At 43.8% G+C, this 21535-nt stretch overlaps 1 protein-coding gene across 3 annotated transcripts in view; it reads left to right on the top strand.

The window, feature by feature from the left end:
- The first annotated feature begins 9267 nt into the window (after positions 1–9267).
- LOC115169341 (YEATS domain-containing protein 2) overlaps positions 9268–21535 on the top strand; it is a 71822-nt gene continuing 59554 nt past the window's right edge. For 2 of the 3 annotated variants that reach the window (XM_029724864.1, XM_029724867.1), the window contains exons 1-7: positions 9268–9536; positions 10351–10456; positions 10625–10722; positions 14972–15064; positions 15165–15398; positions 15677–15810; positions 18440–18601. In XM_029724864.1, the coding sequence (XP_029580724.1) occupies positions 10357–10456; positions 10625–10722; positions 14972–15064; positions 15165–15398; positions 15677–15810; positions 18440–18601 (821 nt within the window). In that variant the 5' untranslated portion in view covers positions 9268–9536; positions 10351–10356. Of the gene's footprint in view, positions 9562–10350; positions 10457–10624; positions 10723–14971; positions 15065–15164; positions 15399–15676; positions 15811–18439; positions 18602–21535 lie in introns of all 3 variants that reach the window. The other variant, XM_029724865.1, reaches the window with a different exon arrangement.

Below are 21535 nucleotides of genomic sequence, written 5' to 3' on the forward strand. Positions count from 1 at the left end.
GCCACCACCCCGCTGACCAGAAGCTCTCGGGGTGTGCGAGAACACGTGGGCAGACGAAGAGAGAGCAGTAGGAGTAGCAGTGTTATCTGTGGTAATCCATGTTTCCGTCAGCACCAAGAAGTCGAGGGACTGGAGGGTAGCATAGGCTGAGATGAACTCTGCCTTGTTGGCCGCAGACCGGCAGTTCCAGAGGCTGCCGGAGACCTGGAACTCCACGTGGGTCGTGAGCGCGGTGACCACCAGGTTAGAGTGGCAGCGGCCATGCGGTGTGAAGCGTTTGTATGGCCTGTGCAGAGGGGAGAGAACAGGGATAGACAGACACATAGTTGACAGGCTACAGAAGAGGCTACGCTAATGCAAAGGAGATTGGAATGACAAGTGGACTACACGTCTCGAATGTTCAGAAAGTTAAGCTTACGTTGCAAAAATCTTATTGACTAAAATTATTAAAATGATACAGTACTGCTGGCTGGTGAAGTAGGCTAGCTAGCAGTGGCTGCGTTGTTGACTTTGTTTGAAAGTGTAGCTGGCTAGGTAACCTCGATAGTTTCAGTACTACACCTTATCATGATACAAAGGCAACTATGTAGTTAGCTACCATAACACTAATCAAGACGCTCCTTTGTAATGTATTTAGTTTCTACAATGCAGCTCGTCGGTAATAGTTGGCTAGGTTTGGAAATGGCGTCGCGGGGGACGAAAATAGCTGGCCAGCTAACCTCGATAATTACTCTAAACTACACAATTATCAAACTATGACAAACTATGACAAAGATAACTTATTGACTAAAATGACTAAAATGATACAGTACTGCTGGCTGGTAAAGTAGGCTGGCTAGCAGTGGCTGCGTTGTTGACTTTGTTTGAAAGTGTAGCTGGCTAGGTAACCTCGATAGTTTCAGTGCTACACCTTATCATGATACAAAGGCAACTATGTAGCTAGCTAACACTAGCTAACCTGGCAAGCTAACCTCGATAATTACTCTAAACTACACAATTATCTTAGATACAAAGACGGCAAAGGCAACTATGTAGCTAGCTAACACTACACTAATCAAATTTCGTTCCGTTGTAATGTATTAGTTTCTACAGTGCTGCTAGTCGGTAGAAGTTGGCTAGCTAGCTAGCAGTTGTTGACTAAGTAGGAGAACGGTGGCGCGGCGCGGCACGGCGGACGAAAATAGCTGGCTAGCTAACCTCGATAATTACTCTAAACTACACAATTATCTTTGATACAAAGACAGCTAAGTAGCTAGCTAAAAAAATTGCTCAGATCAAACAAATCAAACCGTTGTAATGTAATGAGATGTAATATTACCTGCGGAGCGGAGTGCATTACATTTAAGTCATTTTTGCAGCACGACTACTCACTCCAAACCCGGAAGCAGAGGGATGGAGACAATCACCAAGACAGGTGAAACAGATCAGGGTGTGACATGGGTTTAACTCTGGACACATGAAAGGTGGGATGTATACAAAGGGTACGGGGCAACAGAAGACAAACAGCAGAGGGGCTAATAATTTTGGAGATGGGAAATGGGCCAATAAACCGGGGGGGGGGTTTGCGGGATTACACCCTGAGGGGCAGATCCCGTGTGGATAGCCATACCTTCTGCCCGAGACGATACCGGGGAGCCGGGGTCTGATGGCGATCCGCTTGTCATCGATCCCTGGAGGTGGTCTTGAGGAGGGCCGACCGGGCTCTCCTCCAGGTACGACGACAGCGGTGGACAAACATCTGGGCAGAAGGTATGCCGACCTCTTCTTCCTGCTCGGGGAAGAGGGGGGCTGATACCCCAGGGAACACTCAAATGGTGATAGGCCCATGGCAGAGCAGGGAAGGGTGTTGCGGACGTATTCCACCCACACAAGCTGCTGGTTCCAGTTGCTAGGGATGGAAGAGACCAGGCAGCGCAGAGTAGTCTCGAGGTCTTGGTTGGCTCATTCCGACGGCCCATTGGTCTGGGGGTGGAACCCAGATGACAGGCTGGCCGATGACCCAATGAGGGTGCAGAACGTCTTCCAGAACTGAGATGAGAACTGATGACCCCGGTCGGAGACCATGTCCACGGACAGTCCATGGATCCGGAAGACGTGCTGCACCATGAGCTGGGCTGTCTCCTTGGCCGTGGGTAGTTTGGGGAGAGAAATGAAGTGGGCGGCTTTGGAAAACACGTCGACCACAGTCAGGATGGAAGTGTTTCCCTCAGACGGGGGGAGACCCATGACAAAATCCAGGGATATGTGGGACCAGGGACTGTGGGGGACAGGCAGTGGTTGTAGAAGACCAGCCGGAGCTTGCCGAGGAGTCTTGTTCTGAGCACAGACCGTGCAGGCAGGTGATGAACGCGGCGACATCCGGAACCATAGTAGGCCACCAAAAGCGTTGTTGCACGAAGGCCAGGGTCCGACGGGAGCAGGGTGGCAGGCAAGCCTGGAGGAATGGGCCCACTCCAGGACCTTGGAGGGGACAGCGTCAGGCACAAACATCCGGTTATCTGGGCCCCCCCAGGGTTCGGCTGGGACCGCTACGCTTCCCGGACCTGTTTCCCTATACCCCAGCAGAGTGCCGTCACCAGGCACGAGGTGGGATGGGTGGTCTCGAGCTCCGGGGTGGTAACCGTGGGGCTATAGCGGCGAGACAGGGCAAACGGCTTGACGTTCTTGGACCCAGGCCCTTAAGAGAGGGAAAAGTTGACCTGGGTAAACAACAAGGCCTATCTCGCTTGCCTCGAGTTGAGGCACTTGGCGGTGCGGAGATACTCCAGGTTTTTGTGGTCAGTCCACACAATGAATGGATGGTCCGCCCCTTCCAGCCAGTGCCTCCATTCCTCCAACGCCATCTTCAACGGGTGAAGCTCTCCATTCCTCCAACGCCATCTTCAACGCGTGGAACTACGGGGGTTCCACCCCCGTAGTTCCTCTCCGTGGCATTGAGGTGGTGGGAGAAGGCACAGGGATGCAGCTTAATTAACTCTTACATCTAGATGTTCCGCTAGCGGAACACCGCTCCAATATCCAATGATAGGGCGTGGCGCGAATTACAAATTCCTCAAAAATCCAAAAACTTCAATTTTTCAAACATATGACTATTTTATACCATTTTAAAGACAAGACAATCCTTTATCTAACCACATTGTCCGATTTCAAAAAGGCTTTACAACAAAAGCAAAACATTAGATTATGTCAGGAGAGTACCCAGCCAGAAATAATCACACACCCATTTTTCAAGCTAGCATATAATGTCACAAAAACCAAAACCACAGCTAAATGCAGCACTAACCTTTGATGATCTTCATCAGATGACACTCCTAGGACATTATGTTATACAATACATGCATGTTTTGTTCAATCAAGTTCATATTTATATCAAAAACCAGCTTTTTACATTAGCATGTGACGTTCAGAACTAGCATACCCACCGAACACTTCCGGTGAATTTACTAAATTACTCACGATAAACGTTCACAAAAAACATAACAATTATTTTAAGAATTATAGATACAGAACTCCTTTATGCAATCGCGGTGTCCGATTTTAAAATAGCTTTTCGGTGAAAGCACATTTTGCAATATTCTGAGTAGATAGCCCGGCCATCACAGGCTGGCTATTTTGACACCCACCAAGTTTGGCACTCACCAAACTCAGATTTACTATGAGAAAAATTTGATTACCTTTGCTGTTCTTCGTCAGAATGCACTCCCAGGACTTCTACTTCCACACCAATGTTGTTTTTGTTCCAAATAATCCATAGTTATATCCAAATAGCGGCGTTTTGTTCTTGCGTTCAAGACACTATCCGAAGGGTGACGCGCCGGCGCATATCGTGACAAAAAATATCAAAATATTCCATTACCGTACTTCGAAGCATGTCAAACGCTGTTTAAAATCAATTTTTATGCGATTTTTCTCGTAAAATAGCGATAATATTCCGACCGGGAGACGCCGTTTTCGTTCAAAGACTGAAAATGTAAAATGGACTCTTCACGTGCATGCGCGCACCCGTTTCATTGTTCTCAGATCGACCACTATCCAAATGTGCTACTGTTTTTCAGCCAGAGACTGCAGAGTCATCATTCCCCGTTCTGGCGCCTTCTGAGAGCCTATGGGAGCCTTAGAAAATGTCACGTTACAGCAAAGATCCTCTATTTTCCATAAAGAGGCTATAGAAGGCCAAGAAATGGTCAGAGAGGGCACTTCCTGTATGCAATCTTCTCAGGTTTTGGCCTGCCATATGAGTTCTGTTATACTCACAGACACCATTCAAACAGTTTTAGAAACTTTAGGGTGTTTTCTATCCAAATCAAACACTTATATGCATATTCTAGTTTCTGGGCAGGAGTAATAACCAGATTAAATCGGTTACGTTTTTTATCCGGCAGTGAAAATACTGCCCCCTATCCTAAACAGGTTAAGGTCCAGGGCAGAATGTTGGGACAGGACAGCCCCCACTCCGACATCCGAAGCATCGGCCTCCACCACTAACTGACGGGAAGGGTCAGGATGAACTAAGATAGGAGCAGTGGTGTTTGAGGTCCCGGAACGCCCAGTCAGTGGCAGAGGACCACGTGAACGGAACCTTGGTAGAGGTGAGTGCAGACAGGGGGAAGCCAGGGTAAAGGCAGAAACCCCGGATAAAGGCAGAAAAGGTCAAAACCGTGAAAACAGGAACAATCCAGAGATGGGAACAGAGGGAAAAACGCTGGTAGGCTTGACGAAACAAAATGAACTGGCAACAGACAAACAGAGAACACAGGTATAAATACACAGGGGATAATGGGGAAGAGGGGCGACACCTGGAGGGGGGTGGAGGAAATCACAAAGACAGGTGAAACAGATGAGGATGTGACAACGCCCTTATTCTAAAATGGAATAAATAATTGTTTTTCCTCATCAATCTACTACACACATTACCACATAATGACAGAGCTAAAACAGGTTTTTAGAAATCTTTGCAAATGTATTACAAATAAAAACAGAAATATGTTATTTATGTAAGTATTCAGACCTTTTCCTATGATACTCGAAATTGAGCTCAGCTGCATCCTGTTTCCATTGATCATCTTGGTGTTTCTACAACTTGACTGGAGACCACCTGTGGTAAAGTCAATTGATTGAAAAAGAAAAAGAGAGCCTCGCACTCTAGGAGTTCAGATGCAATAATTGAATAACTAATAACCAACGTTTCGACAGACACGCTGTCTTCATCAGAGTATAGACAGCTTGTCTGTCGAAACGTTGGTTATAGATTATTAAATTATTGTGTCTGAACTCCTAGAGTGTGCGTCTCTCCTTTTCTTTTTCAAGTGTTCTACTCCGCTAGCCAGCACCTCACCTAAACAGGTGTGGGTTTCTTTCGCCTCCAAATTCAATTGATTGGATATGATTTGTAAAGGCACACACCTGTCTCTATAAGTTGACAGTGCATGTCAGAGCAAAAACCAAGCCATGAGGTCAAAGGAATTGTCTGTAGAGCTCCGAGACAGGATTCTGTTGATGCACAGATCTGGGGAGGGCCTTGGTCAGGGTAGTGGCCAAGAACCTGATGGTCACTCTGACAGAGCTCCAGAGTTCCTCTGTGAAGATAGGAGAACCTTCCAGAGGGATCACCATCTCTGCAGCACTCCACCAATCAGGCCTTTATGCTAGAGTGGCCAGATGAAAGCCACTCGTCAGTAAAAGGTACATGACAGCCCACTTTGAGTTTGCCAAAAGGCATCTAAAGGACTCTCAAACCATGAGAAACAAGAATCTCTGGTCTGATGAAACCAAGATTGAACTCTTTGGCCTGAATGCCAAGCGTCATGTCTGGAGGAAACCTGGCACCCCCATGAAGCATGGGGGTGGCAGCATCATGCTGTGAGGATGTTTTTCAGCATCAGGGACTGGGAGACTAGTCAGAATCGAGGGAAAGATTAAATTAGCAAAGTACAGAGAGATCCATGATGAAACCCTACTCCAGAATGCTCAGGACCTCAGACTGGGGCAAAGGTTCACCTTCCAACAGGACAACGACCCTAAGCACACAGCCAAGACAACGCAGGACTGGCTTCGGGACAAGTCTCTGAATGTACTTGACTGGCCCAGCCAGAGCTCGGACATGAACCTGATCTAACATCTCTGGAGAGACCTGAAAATAGCTGTGCAATGACGATCCCCATCCAACCTGACAGAGCTTGAGAGGATCTGCAGAGAAGAATGGAGAAACTCCCCAAATACAGGTGTGCCAAGCTTGTAGCATCATACCCAAGAAGACTCAAGGCTGTAATCGCTGACAAAGGTGCCTCAACAAAGTACTGAGTCTGAATATTTATGTAAATGTGATAGTTCAGTGTTTTATTTTTTATAACTGTTTTTTGCTTTTTCATTATGGGGCATTGCTTGTAGATTGATGAGAGAAAAAAACTAAAAATGTAATCCATTTTAGAATAAGGCTGTAATGTAAAAAAATGTGGAAAAGGCGAAGGGGTCTGAATACTTTCCAAATGCACTGTACATCTGAAAACAACTAAACAACAACAAGGATGCTAAAAACACCAATGTTCTGGAGAATAATTCCACTACTTTGGAAAACATTTATTGTGGCTTCATACTTTATTCATGGGTTTCTGATTTGTTCTTGGCAATTTCACATAGGCTACACATGTGAACGCATATGTTGCTAAACCAAGATGATGTTTCACTTAATGGATGTTTACTCTTATGGGGAACCATCTGTTGTGCTGGCAGTCGGGAGGCTGGCTACAACAGGGGGTGTGATGATGGAGTTTAGGAAGTTGTCTGATCCTGGGTCAGTTTTTAAGTCCCATCCATCCCAGAGCCATCTGGCTCTGATCCACCCTAACCCTCACTGCAATAACCCCCTAGGATAGGTTAAGGGTAATCTGATCCTAGGTCAGTTTTGAGTCCCCATCCATCCCAGAGCCATCTGGCTCTGATCCACCCTAACCCTCACTGCAATAACCCCCTAGGATAGGTTAAGGGTCATCTGATTCTAGATATGTTCCTACGGTGTTTATATGTTTGCAGCAGAGCGAGGTGATGGTTTCTCTTATATTTCAAGGGGGAATGGAAGGATAGAACATGAGCAGTGGTATAGAGAACCAGTACCAGGTCAATGTGCTGGGGTATGAGGTATTAGTGTTAAATATATACAGTACATGAAGGCAGTGTAAAGGGACTAGGCATCAGGATAGATAATAATAAGGTATTTTAGGTAGATATGTACATGAAGACAGGGTAAAGGGACTAGGCATCAGGATAGATAATAATTCGAGTAAAATAAAGAACAGAGTAGCAACAGCATATGATGAGTGTAAAATAGTTTGTTTGTGTGTATGTGTTTGTGTTGAGTTGGTATGTGTGTGTGTGTGTGTATGTGTGTTTGTGTTGTATGAAGTGTCAGTGTAATGTGAGTGTGCGTTTGCATATAGTCAGTGCAAGATAGGGTCAGTGTAGATAGTCCGGGTAACCATTAATTTACTATTTAGCAGTCCTATGGCTATTTAGCAGTCTTATGTCTCGGAGCCTGTTGGCTGGAGAGTCGATGCTTCGGTACTGTATTCCGGACAATAGCACAGTGGACAATCAATGGCTTGGGAGGCTGGAGTCTTTGGACATTTCTCGTGCCTTCCTCTGTCATCGCCTGATGGCAGGGAGCTTGGCCCCAGTGATGTACTGGGCTGTCTGCACCACCGTTTATAGCGCTTTGTGGTCGAGGGTGGTGCATTTGCCATACTAAGCAGTGATGCAGCCTGTCAATATGCTCTCAATGGTGCAGCTGTAGAACTTTTTGAGGATCTGAGGGCCCATGCCATATCTTTTCAGCCTCATGAGGGGGAAGAGGCGCTGTCGTGCCCTCTTCATGACTGTGCGGGTTTGTGTAGATCATGTTAAGTCCTTAGTGATGTGGACACCAAGGAACTTGAAGCTCCTGACCCACTCAACTACAGCCCCCAGCGATGTGGATAGGGGCGTACTCTCCCCTCTTTCTCCTGTAGTCCACGATTAGCTCCTTGGTCTTACTGACGGAGAGGGGAGGTTGTTACCATGGCACACAGCAAAGTTTCTGACCTCCTCCCTGTAGGCTCTCATCACCGTCGGTGATCAGGCCTACCACCTTCGCGTCATCAGTGTTGTTGCCTACACTCACCCTCACCGCCGTTTTGTCAGGAAGTCTAGGATCCAGTTACAGAGGGAGGTGTCCAGTCCCAGGTTCCCCAGCTTGGTGATGAGCTTGGAGGGGACTATGGTGTTGAACACTGAGCTGTAGTCTATGAACAGCATTCTCACATAGTTATTTCCTCTCTTGTCCAGGTGGGAGAGGGCAGTGTGAAGTGCATTTGAGATTGTGTCATCTGTGGATCTGTTGGGGCGGTATGCGAATTGGAGTGGGTCCAGGATGTGTCTAGGATGATGGTATTGATGTATGTCATGACGAGCCTTTCGAAGCACTTCATAATTACAGATCACAGATAAGTAATTTAGGCAGGTTACCTTGGAGTTATTGGGAACAAGGACAATGGTGGCAGTTTGAAACATGTTGGGATTACAGATTGTTATTATTAAAGGTAAGCATACCACTATTGCCCATGATTCAATTCCCTTTCTTTTTATTCTAATGTAGAGTCATTACATCAAAACCTCAGACATTTTTGTCAGGTTATATAGCAATAAACCCACATGGATTTCATACTGGAGAATAAAAACAGTGTCTCAAAGGTTTATCAAGATCAATTTGTATCTATGACATCTTTACAATTAACCTGACTGTGTGATCTAATAAATCCAGTCTGTGATTCTTCTCACATCTCATCTCACCCACATGTCATGAACCTATGGATTTATATGTGATGATGTCATTTCAGGGCATATTTCTACAATATTGTTAGGGTTACTGTACCAAACAGATGTGGCACAAGCCAGATTGTTTTCTATTTGATAAAGAAATAAATCAAGTAGGCTATGGTCTTGGCATTAGAAACCCTTGGCCATTGTATAGTGGGTTTACAAACTATTTGAAGTGGGTAAAGCTGACTGTGCCTTTTGAGGGAGAGCAAAGGGACAACAAGAAAAGTAAAGATGTTTCAATAACTTCTTGATTATGTGTGATGTGTTTTATGACATTGGTTACATTATTTCCCTATTTCTTCAGTTTGAAGCTTAAATTATTATACGGATACTGTACAGTGTAAGGCAGGTCACTGTACTCTGTGCAGTCTGGATTATGATTCTGTTTTCTAGTGCCCCCCTCTGGTTCATCGCAGGAATCGCAAGGCCCATCTGTTTGCAGGCGAATGCCATGGGGCTAGCTCGAGATTCTGCAAACCCAGCAAAACATTAACAAACATAGATAGCTAGCTTTGAATGAAAACTCACTTTATATAGAGACGTCCGCAGAAAAGTAATTATTAAACTACAGAAGCGGGCGTATCGGCTTGCTTGCAAACACAATTACAACACACGTTCAGCTAGCTAGTTAGCCTGCTAGCAACTTTCTCCAGCACGCCTCCCAGTTCCTGCACCACGAGCGTGAGGTAGGGTTAATTGTCGAACATTTGGGTATGTTGTGAGAGTGGGAAAACTATTCCAATATAATGTTATCGTAATGGGTAAATGTACCATAGATGACTGCATTGTCAAGTTTGGTAGCAAAGTGTTTTCACAAATCACTGGTGTACCACGAAACAATGCTAGCTAGCTGCTCGCTAATAACGTCGTTAGTGTAGTTCAAAGGCCTTGCTAGACATCAGGGTCGAGTAGCAGAGTGATCCGACTTGCTCCATGTTATGCTAGGTAGCATTTAGCACCTACATAGCTATGCTTAATGCTACATTTTTGCATAGATCTCCAGTTAGATGGCTGGCTAGCTAGCTAGCTAACTAGCTATATATATGCTAAATTAGAACATCTAGCTAGCCACTGTACATATAATTTAGCTAAGTTAAAATATATATAAACATTCAATAGAATGCCATGTTTTGTGGGGTTTGTTGTTGGAAACGGGCAATGGTTTTTATTTTCTGTTATTCCCCTTTTGACATTATGCTAGCTAACATGCTAGGCTAGCAGGTGCAGTGATTTCATACATTATTGTTTGTGAACTGCACAAATACCATGTAGGGAAATGTAATAAACTTCTAACAAGCTAGGTTGTTATTTGATTACCTGGAATAATATTGAGAACTCAGCAATTGTTGCTGCTACAAGATAAAAAGCTTACTGCCAGCATCTTCTCCATTTTAGTTATTGATAAATATATCTAGCATATATCATAGAGCAAGCAACAGGGACATGGTTTCCAGAGCACAGAGGTTGAAGTGACACATTGCCGTTGTCTTTGTCTCTCAGTCAATCATGTCAGGCATCAAGAGGAAGATTGAAGACAAGGACCCAGACTATGAAGACATCTCACAGGTTCAGGAGAACAAGCGACACAAAGTAGTGGAACAAAATGGTAAGACTGGAAGTTCTACAACACATGCTATTGTACTATTAAAGCCTTCCTGTACTTATGCACTTAGGCTGTATGGACAATTGCTGGTTCACAGTATCTTTAGGCTGATGCTAACATGTGACATAGCTCACACTGTCTGCTTTTTCATACTTTTTTCAAACTTGCCAGCGAGGGAAGCTACGGTGCAGAAGATTGAGGCCATTATCAAAGACCAGTTCTCTTTGGAGATGAAGAACAAAGAACATGAGATCGAAGTGATCGGACAGGTAACTGTTAACCTCATCTGCTGAATGAGTATCATGTCACCATACATGAATCACATCAGAACCATGAGGATACAAAAGTACGAACACCTTAAATGCATGCAAAGACAAACACTCTGTTTTCATGTTTATTACCTTTAATTGTGTGTAATTACAATATACAATATAGAGCTGGGATGATAAACCAAAAATTACTGACACCGACATCACCTTCCACTTATCGAAGCATTTCGCTTACTTCAGTAATTTTTGGTGATTTTGCTACCCAACGTTCCTGTAGATTATTCCACAACCATCATTTGGTCAACATTAATAGCCTATGCATTATGTTGACTCCTGCTATGAAATTATCTGCCTGTCCCTGTTTTGGCTGCTGTGTGAGCGAGCCACTCGCTCTTCCTCTCCCCACTGTGCGCACAGAGGAGGAGGGAGAGATGCATTGGGAAAAATACAATTTTCAAGGCAGAGAGTAGAGGCACAGCATTCTGTGAGTATATCATGTACAGTTGAAGTCGGAAGTTTACATACACCTTAGCCAAATACATTTAGCCAAATACACAACTCCTGACATTTAATCCTAGTTAAAGTTCCCTGTCTTAGGTCTGTTAGGATCACCACTTTATTTTAAGAATGTGAAATGTCAGAATAATAGTAGAGAGAATGATTTATTTCAGCTTTTATTTCTTTCATCACATTCCCAGTGGGTCAGAAGTTTACATACACTCAATTAGTATTTGGTAGCATTGCCTTTAAATTGTTTAACTTGTGTCAAATGTTTCGGGTAGCCTTCCACAAGCTTCCCACAATAAGTTGGGTGAATTTTGGCCCATTCCTCCTGACAGAGCTGGTGTCACTGAGTCAGGTTTGTAGGCCTCCTTGCTCGCACATGCTTTTTCAGTTCTGCCCACAAATTTTCTATAGGATTGAGGTCAGGGCTTTCTGATGGCCACTCCAATGCCTTGACTTTGTCCTTAAGCCATTTTGGAAGTATGCTTTGGGTCATTGTCCATTTGGAAGACCCATTTGCGACCAAGCTTTAACTTCCTGACTGATGTCTTGAGATGTTGCTTCAATATATCTACATAATTTTCCTACCTCATGATGCCATCTATTTTGTGAAGTGCACCAGTCCCTCCTGCAGCAAAGCACCCCCACAACATGATGCTGCCACCCCCGTTCTTCACGGTTGGGATGGTGTTCTTCAGCTTGCAAGCATTTTTTCTCCAAATATAACGATGGTCATTATGGCCAAACAGTTCTATTTTTGTTTCATCAGACCAGAGGACATTTCTCCAAAAAAGTACGATCTTTGTCCCCATGTGCAGTTGCGAACCTTAGTCTGGCTTTTTTATGGCGGTTTTGTAGCAGTAGCTTCTTCCTTGCTGAGCGGCCTTTCAGGTTATGTCGATATAGGACTCGTTTTACTGTGAATATAGATACTTTTGTACCTTTTTCCTCCAGCATCTTCACAAGGTCCTTTGCTGCTGTTCTGGGATTGATTTGCACGTTTCGCACCAAAGTACGTTCATTTCTAGGAGACAGAACTCGTCTCCTTCCTGAGCGGTATGACGGCTGCGTGATCCCATGGTGTTTATACTTGCGTACTATTGTTTGTACAGATGAACATGGCACCTTTAGGCATTTGGAAATTGCTCCCAAGGATGAACCAGACTTTTTTCTGAGGTCTTGGCTGATTTCTTTTGATTTTCCCATGATGTCAAGCAAAGAGGCACTGAGTTTGAAGGTAGGCCTTGAAATACATCCACAGGTACACTTCCAGTTGACTCAAATGATGTCAATTAGCCTATCAGAAGCTTCTAAAGCCATGATATCATTTTCTGGAATTGTCCAAGCTGTTTGAAGGCACAGTCAACTTAGTGTATGTTAACTTCTGACCCACTGGAATTGTGATACAGTGAATTGTAATTGAAATAATCTGTCTGTAAACAATTGTTGGAAAAATTACTCGTGTCATGCACAAAGTAGATGTCGTAACCGACTTGCCAAAACTATAGTTTGTTAACAATACATTTGTGGAGTGGTTGAAAAACGAGTTTTAATGAGTGTATGTAAACTTCTGACTTCAACTGTATTTCTCCCCTCTTAATATTGAGTTCATGGTACTAGGGTTTGGCGATGTCAACCTTGTGATTATGTACCCATAAAACATAGTGATATATAATAATAATTATAGTAATAATAATACATTGGACTTATATAGTGCTTTTCAAGGACCCATAAAAGAAAAAAAAAATGGGAGTCAAAACTAAACATGACTAAACAATACATGAATAAAAAGAGGGGTGGGCTCAAAAAAGGGAAAGAGTGTGATGTATTAGTGGATGGGGAGGGTTGGGATTTGGATACGAACCCGGTATGGGGTCGAGATTGGGGTTAGGATTCAAACCCGGTTTAGGGTAAGAGGTAGGGTAAGGGTTTGGTTAGGGTGCTGCTCAGTATGGGTGAAGAGAGGAGTGTATTTTTTTTTGGGGGGGGGGGGATTAAGGGTATACGGTGCATTCGGAAAGTATTCAGACCCCTTCACTTTTTCCACATTTTGTTATGTTACAGCCTTATTCTAAAATTGATTAAATAAATCATTTTCCTTATCAGTCTACACACAATACCCCATAATGACAGAGAAAACAGTTTTTTTAAATATTTTTTGGGCAAATCTATATAGCACATTTATTGAAATAGGCTACAGCAAATAGGAATTGGCAAATTACTCACAATGTCACTTGTATGCGGCCCTGCTGTGCACTTGATTTGAACTTGACTATCTGTTGTTTACAAACAGTGGAATGCTTACTTACGGGCCATTCTCAACAATGCAGAGAGAAATATAGAAAAGAATACACAATGAGTATTATTGTGGACGGGGCACCAGTACCGAGTTGATGTGTAAAGGCTCCAAGGTAATTGAGGTAGATATGTACATATAGGTAGGGATAAAGTGACTAGGCAACAGGATAGATAATAAACAGTAGCAGCAGCGTATGTGATGAGTCAAAATAGTTAGTGCATAAAGGGTCAATGCAGATAGTCCAGGTAGCTATTTGGTTTGCTGTTTAGTAGTCTTATGGCTTGGGGTACAAGCTTTCAGGGTCCCGTTGGTTCCAGACTCGGTTCATCGGTACCGCTTGCAATGCTGTAAGTTCAAAATTTAGGCTAAACCATCGTCAGTCACATTACAGTGTCGTCGCAATTTGACGATGGCTGTCAATCATTGTCGATAGACAATGTTATTGTAATATCGGCCAACCCTACATGGTACCACTTTACTACCTGAGTAGGCTATGTAGCATGGTTTTGATATGCCCGCGGAGCGTAGCTGAGCAGAGCACGCCATTTGTCGGTAATAGGCCTACATCAATTAGCCTAGGCCTAGTGCTTGAAAGTTTTTGTCAGACATTGTATTTATTTATAGATGAATCAATTAGCCTACATGGCTATCTAGCAACAAGATCATATTTACAGTAATCAACCTATCTAAAGAGTTCCCACTTCCTCAGGTGGTGAATAATAGGTATAACCTAGGCCAATATGCACAAAGATGTCTGCAAATTCATCTCCGCAGAGCCAGAAATAAATTGGATCATTTTGGATCCTATTTAGACAGGTTGCACATAAAAATATCAATCTTCTTTTTCCTGGATATGTTAGATGGAATAGCTTACCTTTTGAGTCATAGGCTACCATCTCAGTTGTCTTACTTGGCACTGGAAAAAAAATTGTCTAGACCATAATAAAAAAAAAAATGGTATGTTGTATTTATTGGTATCGAGCAAAATAGTTACATTTATTGCAATATGAATTTTTGTCCATATCTCCCAGCTCTAATACAATACTACTTTATTGTCCATATGTTACAGAGAACAATGGAAATGTGTAATCTCCGTTCTTAACACCCTCAGACAGCACACATCACACATACAGTTGAGACGAGCGCATGATCAAGCTGCAGTCCAGCACCCCTAGATGGAGAGCATGTTGCGCGGTTAAGGGCCTTGCTCAAGGGCCCAACGATAGGGGAATGTCTTGAGGATGTGAACCCAGCAGCCATCCATTTGCCAGATCAATTCCACCCTTTTTCCAAGGCCCGACCTGGGAATCAAACCGGCCTTTCGGCTACAGGTCCAACCCCTTAGCCGCTTGGCTACTTACATGCTTAAACTGTAGGAGAAAGGTTAATTACACGTTTATACTGCAGGAGAACGTTTCAGTGTTGCTGTTCTTTTCTCCGTTACAGCGTCTGAATGAGGCCAGGCGAATGATGGACAAGCTCAGAGCCTGTATCGTGGCCAATTATTATGCCAACGCTGGTGTGCCCAAGCTCCAAGAGGTAAGGTTGTTTTAAGTCTTATTTCTTATTTGTACCCACTTTGTATTCAACAACTATAAATCCTACAACTTCATCCCCTCTCCTTTCCTACGTTTACCAGCAGGCATCCAAGAGCGACCCGGCGGTGCTGAACCACCCGGCCATCAAGCGTTTCCTGGAGTCACCCTCCCGCTCCTCCTCCCCTCTCAACCAGGGCTCGGACGCCCACTCCCTGGGGCCCTCGGAGTCTGAGTCCCTGTCCCAGCAGGGTGAGGGGCCGGATAGGGACGGGGAGGGGGCCTGGAGAGAGGACAGGGGCAGGCAGGAGCGCAGGCCGGGCCGCAACACAGGGAAGGTGAGTGGACTCTAGAGTCTGAAGTGGCTTCCTCTCCCCGTCTCCTTTCCTTCATCTAAAAACCTGGTCAGGTATAAGCAAATTGCTTTCACCCATCCTGTATTTTCAGACCTATGCAGATGAGGCAAAGGAGCTGAAGAGAGGGAGGAACTGTAGATTATTGAGACGCACCCTTGGGAAGGCAATCATACGATGACCCTCATGATTATTACTGCAGCGGTAAAAGGCTTCTGATACACCCTCTAACATTAATACTATGACTGTCTTCTTTGTTGTAGGACACGTTTGGCATCCCGTCGTCAGGTGTCCTGTCGTCAGACGGGGGGGAGCAGAGGGTGACCTACCACACTACAGGAGATGAGGCTTCCAGGCTCTACATAAAGAAGACCATCGTGGTGGGAAATGTCTCCAAGTACGTGAATGACATTATCAATGAGTTTTTCAGTTTTTTTACTCAGTAGAATCTGAGTGCTTTTCAAGGCAGTGGTCCCATTCTTTTTTTTGACACAGTGAACTTTCTAAATCATTTCACAATGTTTCTAGTCCTTTGTGACAGATACAGGAAGATATGAACAACAGCAGTGTGTTGCAAGCCCTTGTTATACAGTTGCAGGGATGCAAACTCATAACTTTTGGGCAATATTTGCCGTTTGGATGTCTAAGTAGGTCAACCACATGAATCGTGTAGATCCGTAAAAAAGTGCGCAGACCCAAGACTGTCGCCCATCGACCAATCAGAGAGAGATGTGAACAGATCTTCTCCAGTGTGATCACTAAATATAATGGTGTATCTTTCTGATATCGACATTTATGACTGAGCACAGAATGCATCCCTACGCGTTCTACAAATACCACTGTAGAGCGTGATGTCAGATATTTCATATCAGAATGAGAGTTTCATCCAATATCACGTGTGATAGCTGTGAGCAGCCATCCCGCATCCCCTAACCAGCCATTAGCCTACTTAGCTGCTTCTCTCCGTCCGTTCTTTCTGCGCATCTCCATCAGTTTTTAAATGTTATTTAGCCGTGATGGCACGCCGCCGTGTACAGACAGCAATGCGTTTTCTGTTGTTACATCTGTTTTATTATTGGAGCGGCTCGCAGCGCGAGGGAGGTGAATACGTATCTTTTAATTTAGCCTGTAGGAACAAGCAGGCCGGTCGGACTAGGCAGAATGCTACTGCCGTAGAGAAAAAACGGAGCACAGTGACAGCCATGATTGCACCTTTACATCACTGAAAACCGCAAGTTTCTAACCCAAACCACCGGAGTTACCTTCTCCCCTTTCTACCGCGAATTGGCGCACATTTTATATACTTTTATTAACCCTGTCGCTGGCTGTTTTAAACTACTTGCGGGTCGCACGTTTTTGGTTTGATAGCAAACAACCTTGTTTAGTCATGTTACCTAGCTAGCTAGCTAACAACATGGTACTAATTGGCTATGCACACATTTGAATGGCACAGGAAAAACTGAAAAGGGATAAATAGCCAACTCAAGGAGATGCTTCAAAGGTAGGATGCATATGCCTTGTCAAATTATAAGCTACATTTAAAAAAATATTTTTCTGTTGTTCCTTCAATTCTGTTTAGCGCTTAACATTTGGGAGCATTGTGTGGGAGAGGGAATGAGAGTGGTGTGTGTGTGAGAGAGAGAGGAAGAGGGTGTGTGTGTGTGTGTGTGAGTTGTCTGAAGAGTAGGCTAACGATGGTTTCATATAGGCCTAGTGTGTTTTCTCCTTACTGCCACAATGAAATGCAGCTCATTATGCATTTATATTCCTCCTGCCCAATCACAGGTAGGCCTTTGGATATAAGCATTTTATACAGTAAAATGCAGTAAATTGTTAAGTAAAAAGTGTGAGGGGCAGGGGCAAACCCTGTGGTATCACAATACTACTTGCTTGGCCTGTTATCACATTGTTTGTAAAATGTTGGTATTGTCACAACCCCACTCTGAAAATAGGCACATTTTCGTGCAGTTTACAGATTTTTCACGTGTGTCCATGCAGGAAAATAGTGTCACCTTTTTGGGCCCTCACCAGTTTGCATCCCTGCAGTTCAGTTTCTCAGTAGGCAGTCAGCACACCTTGTTTTTGTGACCTCCCACCACAGTGAGCAGTTGGGTAACTGGGTGCCTGTCATGCAAGCCCAGTCAGAACTACACTATACAGAACTCCTGATCACTGACATGTTTTCTCCCTGGATCACAAGCCTGTGTTTAGCGGTTAGAGGGAGACACTCTACTAGAACGCAACAAGTAGGCTATGACGTGTGTCATAACGGTGACATGAAACAGTAATTGTTACTTATGTCCCTTGACTTAACAAAGTAGCTAGACTCCCTATCTGTAAAAGCTTCATCATGTACTAGCATCTTACTTTACTCTATGAAATGGATTTCAAATGTTAGCTACTGTTTAGAAGTTTGGGGTCACTTAGAAATGTCCTTGTTTTTGAAAGAAAAGCACATTTCTTGTCAATTAAAATAACATTAAATTGATCAGAAATACAGTGTAGACATTGTTAATCTTGTAAATGACTATTGTAGCTGGAAACGGCAGATTTTTTTAATGGACTATCTACATAGGCGTACAGAGGCCCATTATCAGCAACCATCACTCCTGTTTTCCAATTGCACGTGGTGTTAGCTAATCCAAGTTTATCATTTTTAAAAGGCTAATTGATCATTAGAAAACCCTTTTGCAATTATGTTAGCACAGCTGAAAACTGTTGTTCTGATTAAAGAAGCAATAAAACTGGCCTTCCTGCATACCTCTTTGTGTTTTCTCATTGTTTTTTATTCTCTACTTTTCTCTCTTTCTCTCGCTCTTTCTCCCCGTCCCCCAACTTATCTTTCCTTCTTCTTCCCCTTCTCCCTACCCTCCTTGCTTTTTCTCGATATCTTTGGTGGTCCTACAGTATGTGGCTCAGTTAGTAAGAGTGTGGCGCTAGTAATGCCAGGGTCCTGGGGCCACATATTCCTACCTAAAAACGGCTGCTAAATGGCTGAAATATATTATCTCCCTCCTGTCTCCCAGGTATATCCCTCCTGATAAGCGGGAGGAGAATGACCAGTCAACCCATAAGTGGATGGTGTACGTCAGAGGCTCCAGAAGAGAGCCCAGCATCGATCACTTTGTCAAGAAAGTCTGGTTTTTCCTGCACCCCAGCTACAAGCCCAATGACCTGGTGGAAGTCAGGTATGTTTGTGTGTGCGCACGTGTCTGTACTTTGGAGGTAGTGCTCGTCTTGTTATTGAATAGATCACTGGGGTGTTGTTTTTAAATTCAGGCCTCATGCAACAGCAGACAGATTGAGACTCTCTGTGCAACATGTTTTGATCTGATGCGCTACGACAGGGATGGGTAACTTTGATGGGGTGGGGGAAACAAAAAAATCTGAACTCATCATGAGGGGCAGCAGTGGCATGTGGGTCTGTGTACCCACATCCATACCAACACATGCAGTCAGAGCCGGCCCCAAAGCAAAAACATTTTGGGGGCACTCCTCCACCTTGCGGGCAAAATATTTTAGCCCCCCCTTGTCAGCGGAGTGAGTTAATTTCCTGCAATTATGCACATTTTGCCATGGGGTGTAGAGAATATTCTGCAGTTTTAAAGCAAATTTGCAGCAATTCTACACATTTTTCCATTCATCGGAGAGAAGATTTAGTAATTTTATAACACATTTCCTGCAATTCTACACATGCTGCCCTGATACATGCCATGTTAATATGATATCTGAGTGAGAGTGACTAACAAAATGTGCCCTGCATGCCCGGTTGGTCATTTGACCATGATTACTAGTTTAGATAGCTGGCTAGACTAATTTAGCAATCTAAAGAAAGGTTAGCTGACATGGGCTAATTGAGTGACTGTCAGTAACTGCTGATGCACAGCCAAATTTCAAAATTACACCTTGTGTATTCTAATGTTATACCTTTCAACAGTAAGTTGAGACCCCAAATTAGTTCCTTTTATTTATTATTAATTCGGGAGCCATTTGCCCTACCCTGAGCTAAGATGTAGTTTTGCCCGTATTTACACCATTTTCATTTCATTTTATAGATCAACAAAAGTTTTCTGAACAACTTCTGTTTGGCCAGACGACGATGTAGGCATAGCTAGTGCAGATATAGGCCTGTCTACTGTTAGACCAGGGTTTTTTCTGTATTAAAAAGGGGCTAAGGTGGTGGGCTTGGCAGGGGTCGTGGTCAGCGAGGCTGAAGTTTAGAGAACATTTTCTCAAATTTCTCCATGGAGCTGTGCGAAATCTTTGCAGTTTAAAGCAAATTTCTTGCAATTCTACCTATTTTGCCATGCAGGTGAGAGAAAACGTTACAGTTTTAATGGAAGTTTCATGCAGTTCTACATATTCTGCCATGGAGCTGAGAGAACATGCTGTTTTAAAGCTAATTTCCACCAATTCTATGCATTTTGCTATGGATAATCCTGTGTTCTTTTGCTCAAACATAATAACAAAATATAGTGCTTTCGGAAAGTATTCTGACTGCTTGACTTTTTCCACATTTTGTAACTTGATTACATTTTTTTTAAATTTTTTTTGCTTTTACATAAAGATTCAGACCCTTTGGTAGCGATTACAGCCTTGAGTCTTCTTGGGTATGACACTAGAAGCTTGACACACCTCTATTTGGGGAATTTCTCCCATTCTTCTCTGCAGATCTTCTCAAGCTCTGTCAGGTTGGATGGGGAGCGTCGCTGCACAGCTATTTTCAGGTCTCTCCAGAGATGTTTGATCAGGTTCAAGTCCGGGCTCTGGCTGGGCCACTCAAGGACATTCAGAGACTTGTCCCAAAGCCACTCCTGCGTTGTCTTGGCTGTGTGTTTAGGGTTGTTGTGCTGTTTGAAGGGGAACCTTTGCCCCAGTCTGAGGTCCTGAGTGCTCTGGAGCAGGTTTTCATCATGGATTAAAACATTTTTTAATAATGTTTTACCTTTATTTAACAAGGCAAGTCAGTTAAGAACAATTTCTTATTTTCAATGACGGCCTAGGAACAGTGGGTTAACTGCCTGTTCAGGGGCAGAACGACAGATTTGTACCTTGTCAGCTACAGGGATTTGAACTGGCAACCTTTCGGTTACTAGTCCAACGCTCTAACCACTAGGCTACCCTGCCGCCCCAAATAGATCTCTCTGTACTTTGCTCATTTCATCTTTCCCTCGATCCTGACTAGTTTTCCAGTCCCTGCCGGTGAAAAACATCCCCACAGCATGATGCTGCCACCACCATGCTTCACCGTAGGGATGGTGCCAGGTTTCCTCCAGATGTGATGCTTGGCATTCAGGCCAAAGAGTTTCATCAGACCAGAGATTCTTAATTCTCATGGTCTGAGAATCCTTTAGGTGGCTATTGGCAATCTCCAAACGGGCTGTCGTGCCTTTTACTGAGGAGTGGCTTCTTTCTGGCCACTCTAGCATAAAGGCCTGATTGGTGGAGTGCTGCAGAGATGGTTGTCTTTCTGGAAGGTTCTCCATTCTCGACAGAGGAACTCTGGAGCTTTGTCAGAGTCACCTCCCAGACCAAGACTCTTCTCCCCCGATTGCTCAGTTTGGCCGTGCGGCCAGCTCTAGGAAGAGTCTTGGTGGTTACAAACTTCTTCCATTTAAGAATGAATGAGGCCACTGTGTTCTTGGGGACCTCGACACAATCCTGTCTCGGATGCTCTACGGACAATTCCTTCAACCTCATGGCTTGGTTTTTGCTCTGACTTGCACGTTCAACTGTTGGACCTTATATAGACAGGTGTGTGCACCTTTCCAAATCATGTCCAATCAATTGATTTTATCACAGGTGGACTCCAATCAAGTTGTGCAAACATCTCAAGGATGATCAATGGAAACAGGATGCACCTGAGCTCAATTTCGAGTCTCATTGCAAAGGGTCTGAATACTTACGTTAATAAGGTATTTCCGTTATTATTTTTATACATTTGCAAAAAAATCTATAAACCTGTTTTCTTTTTGTCATTTTGGGGTATTGTGTGTAGATTAACGAGAAAATGTTTTATTTAATCCATTTTAGAATAAGGCTGTAGCGTAACAAAATGTTGAAAAAGTCAAGAGGTCTGAATACTTTTCGAATGCACTGTATATACTTCTAAATTCATTGTT

Source organism: Salmo trutta, chromosome 31, assembly GCF_901001165.1.
Source record: "Salmo trutta chromosome 31, fSalTru1.1, whole genome shotgun sequence".
Taxonomy (NCBI): Eukaryota; Metazoa; Chordata; class Actinopteri; order Salmoniformes; family Salmonidae; genus Salmo; species Salmo trutta.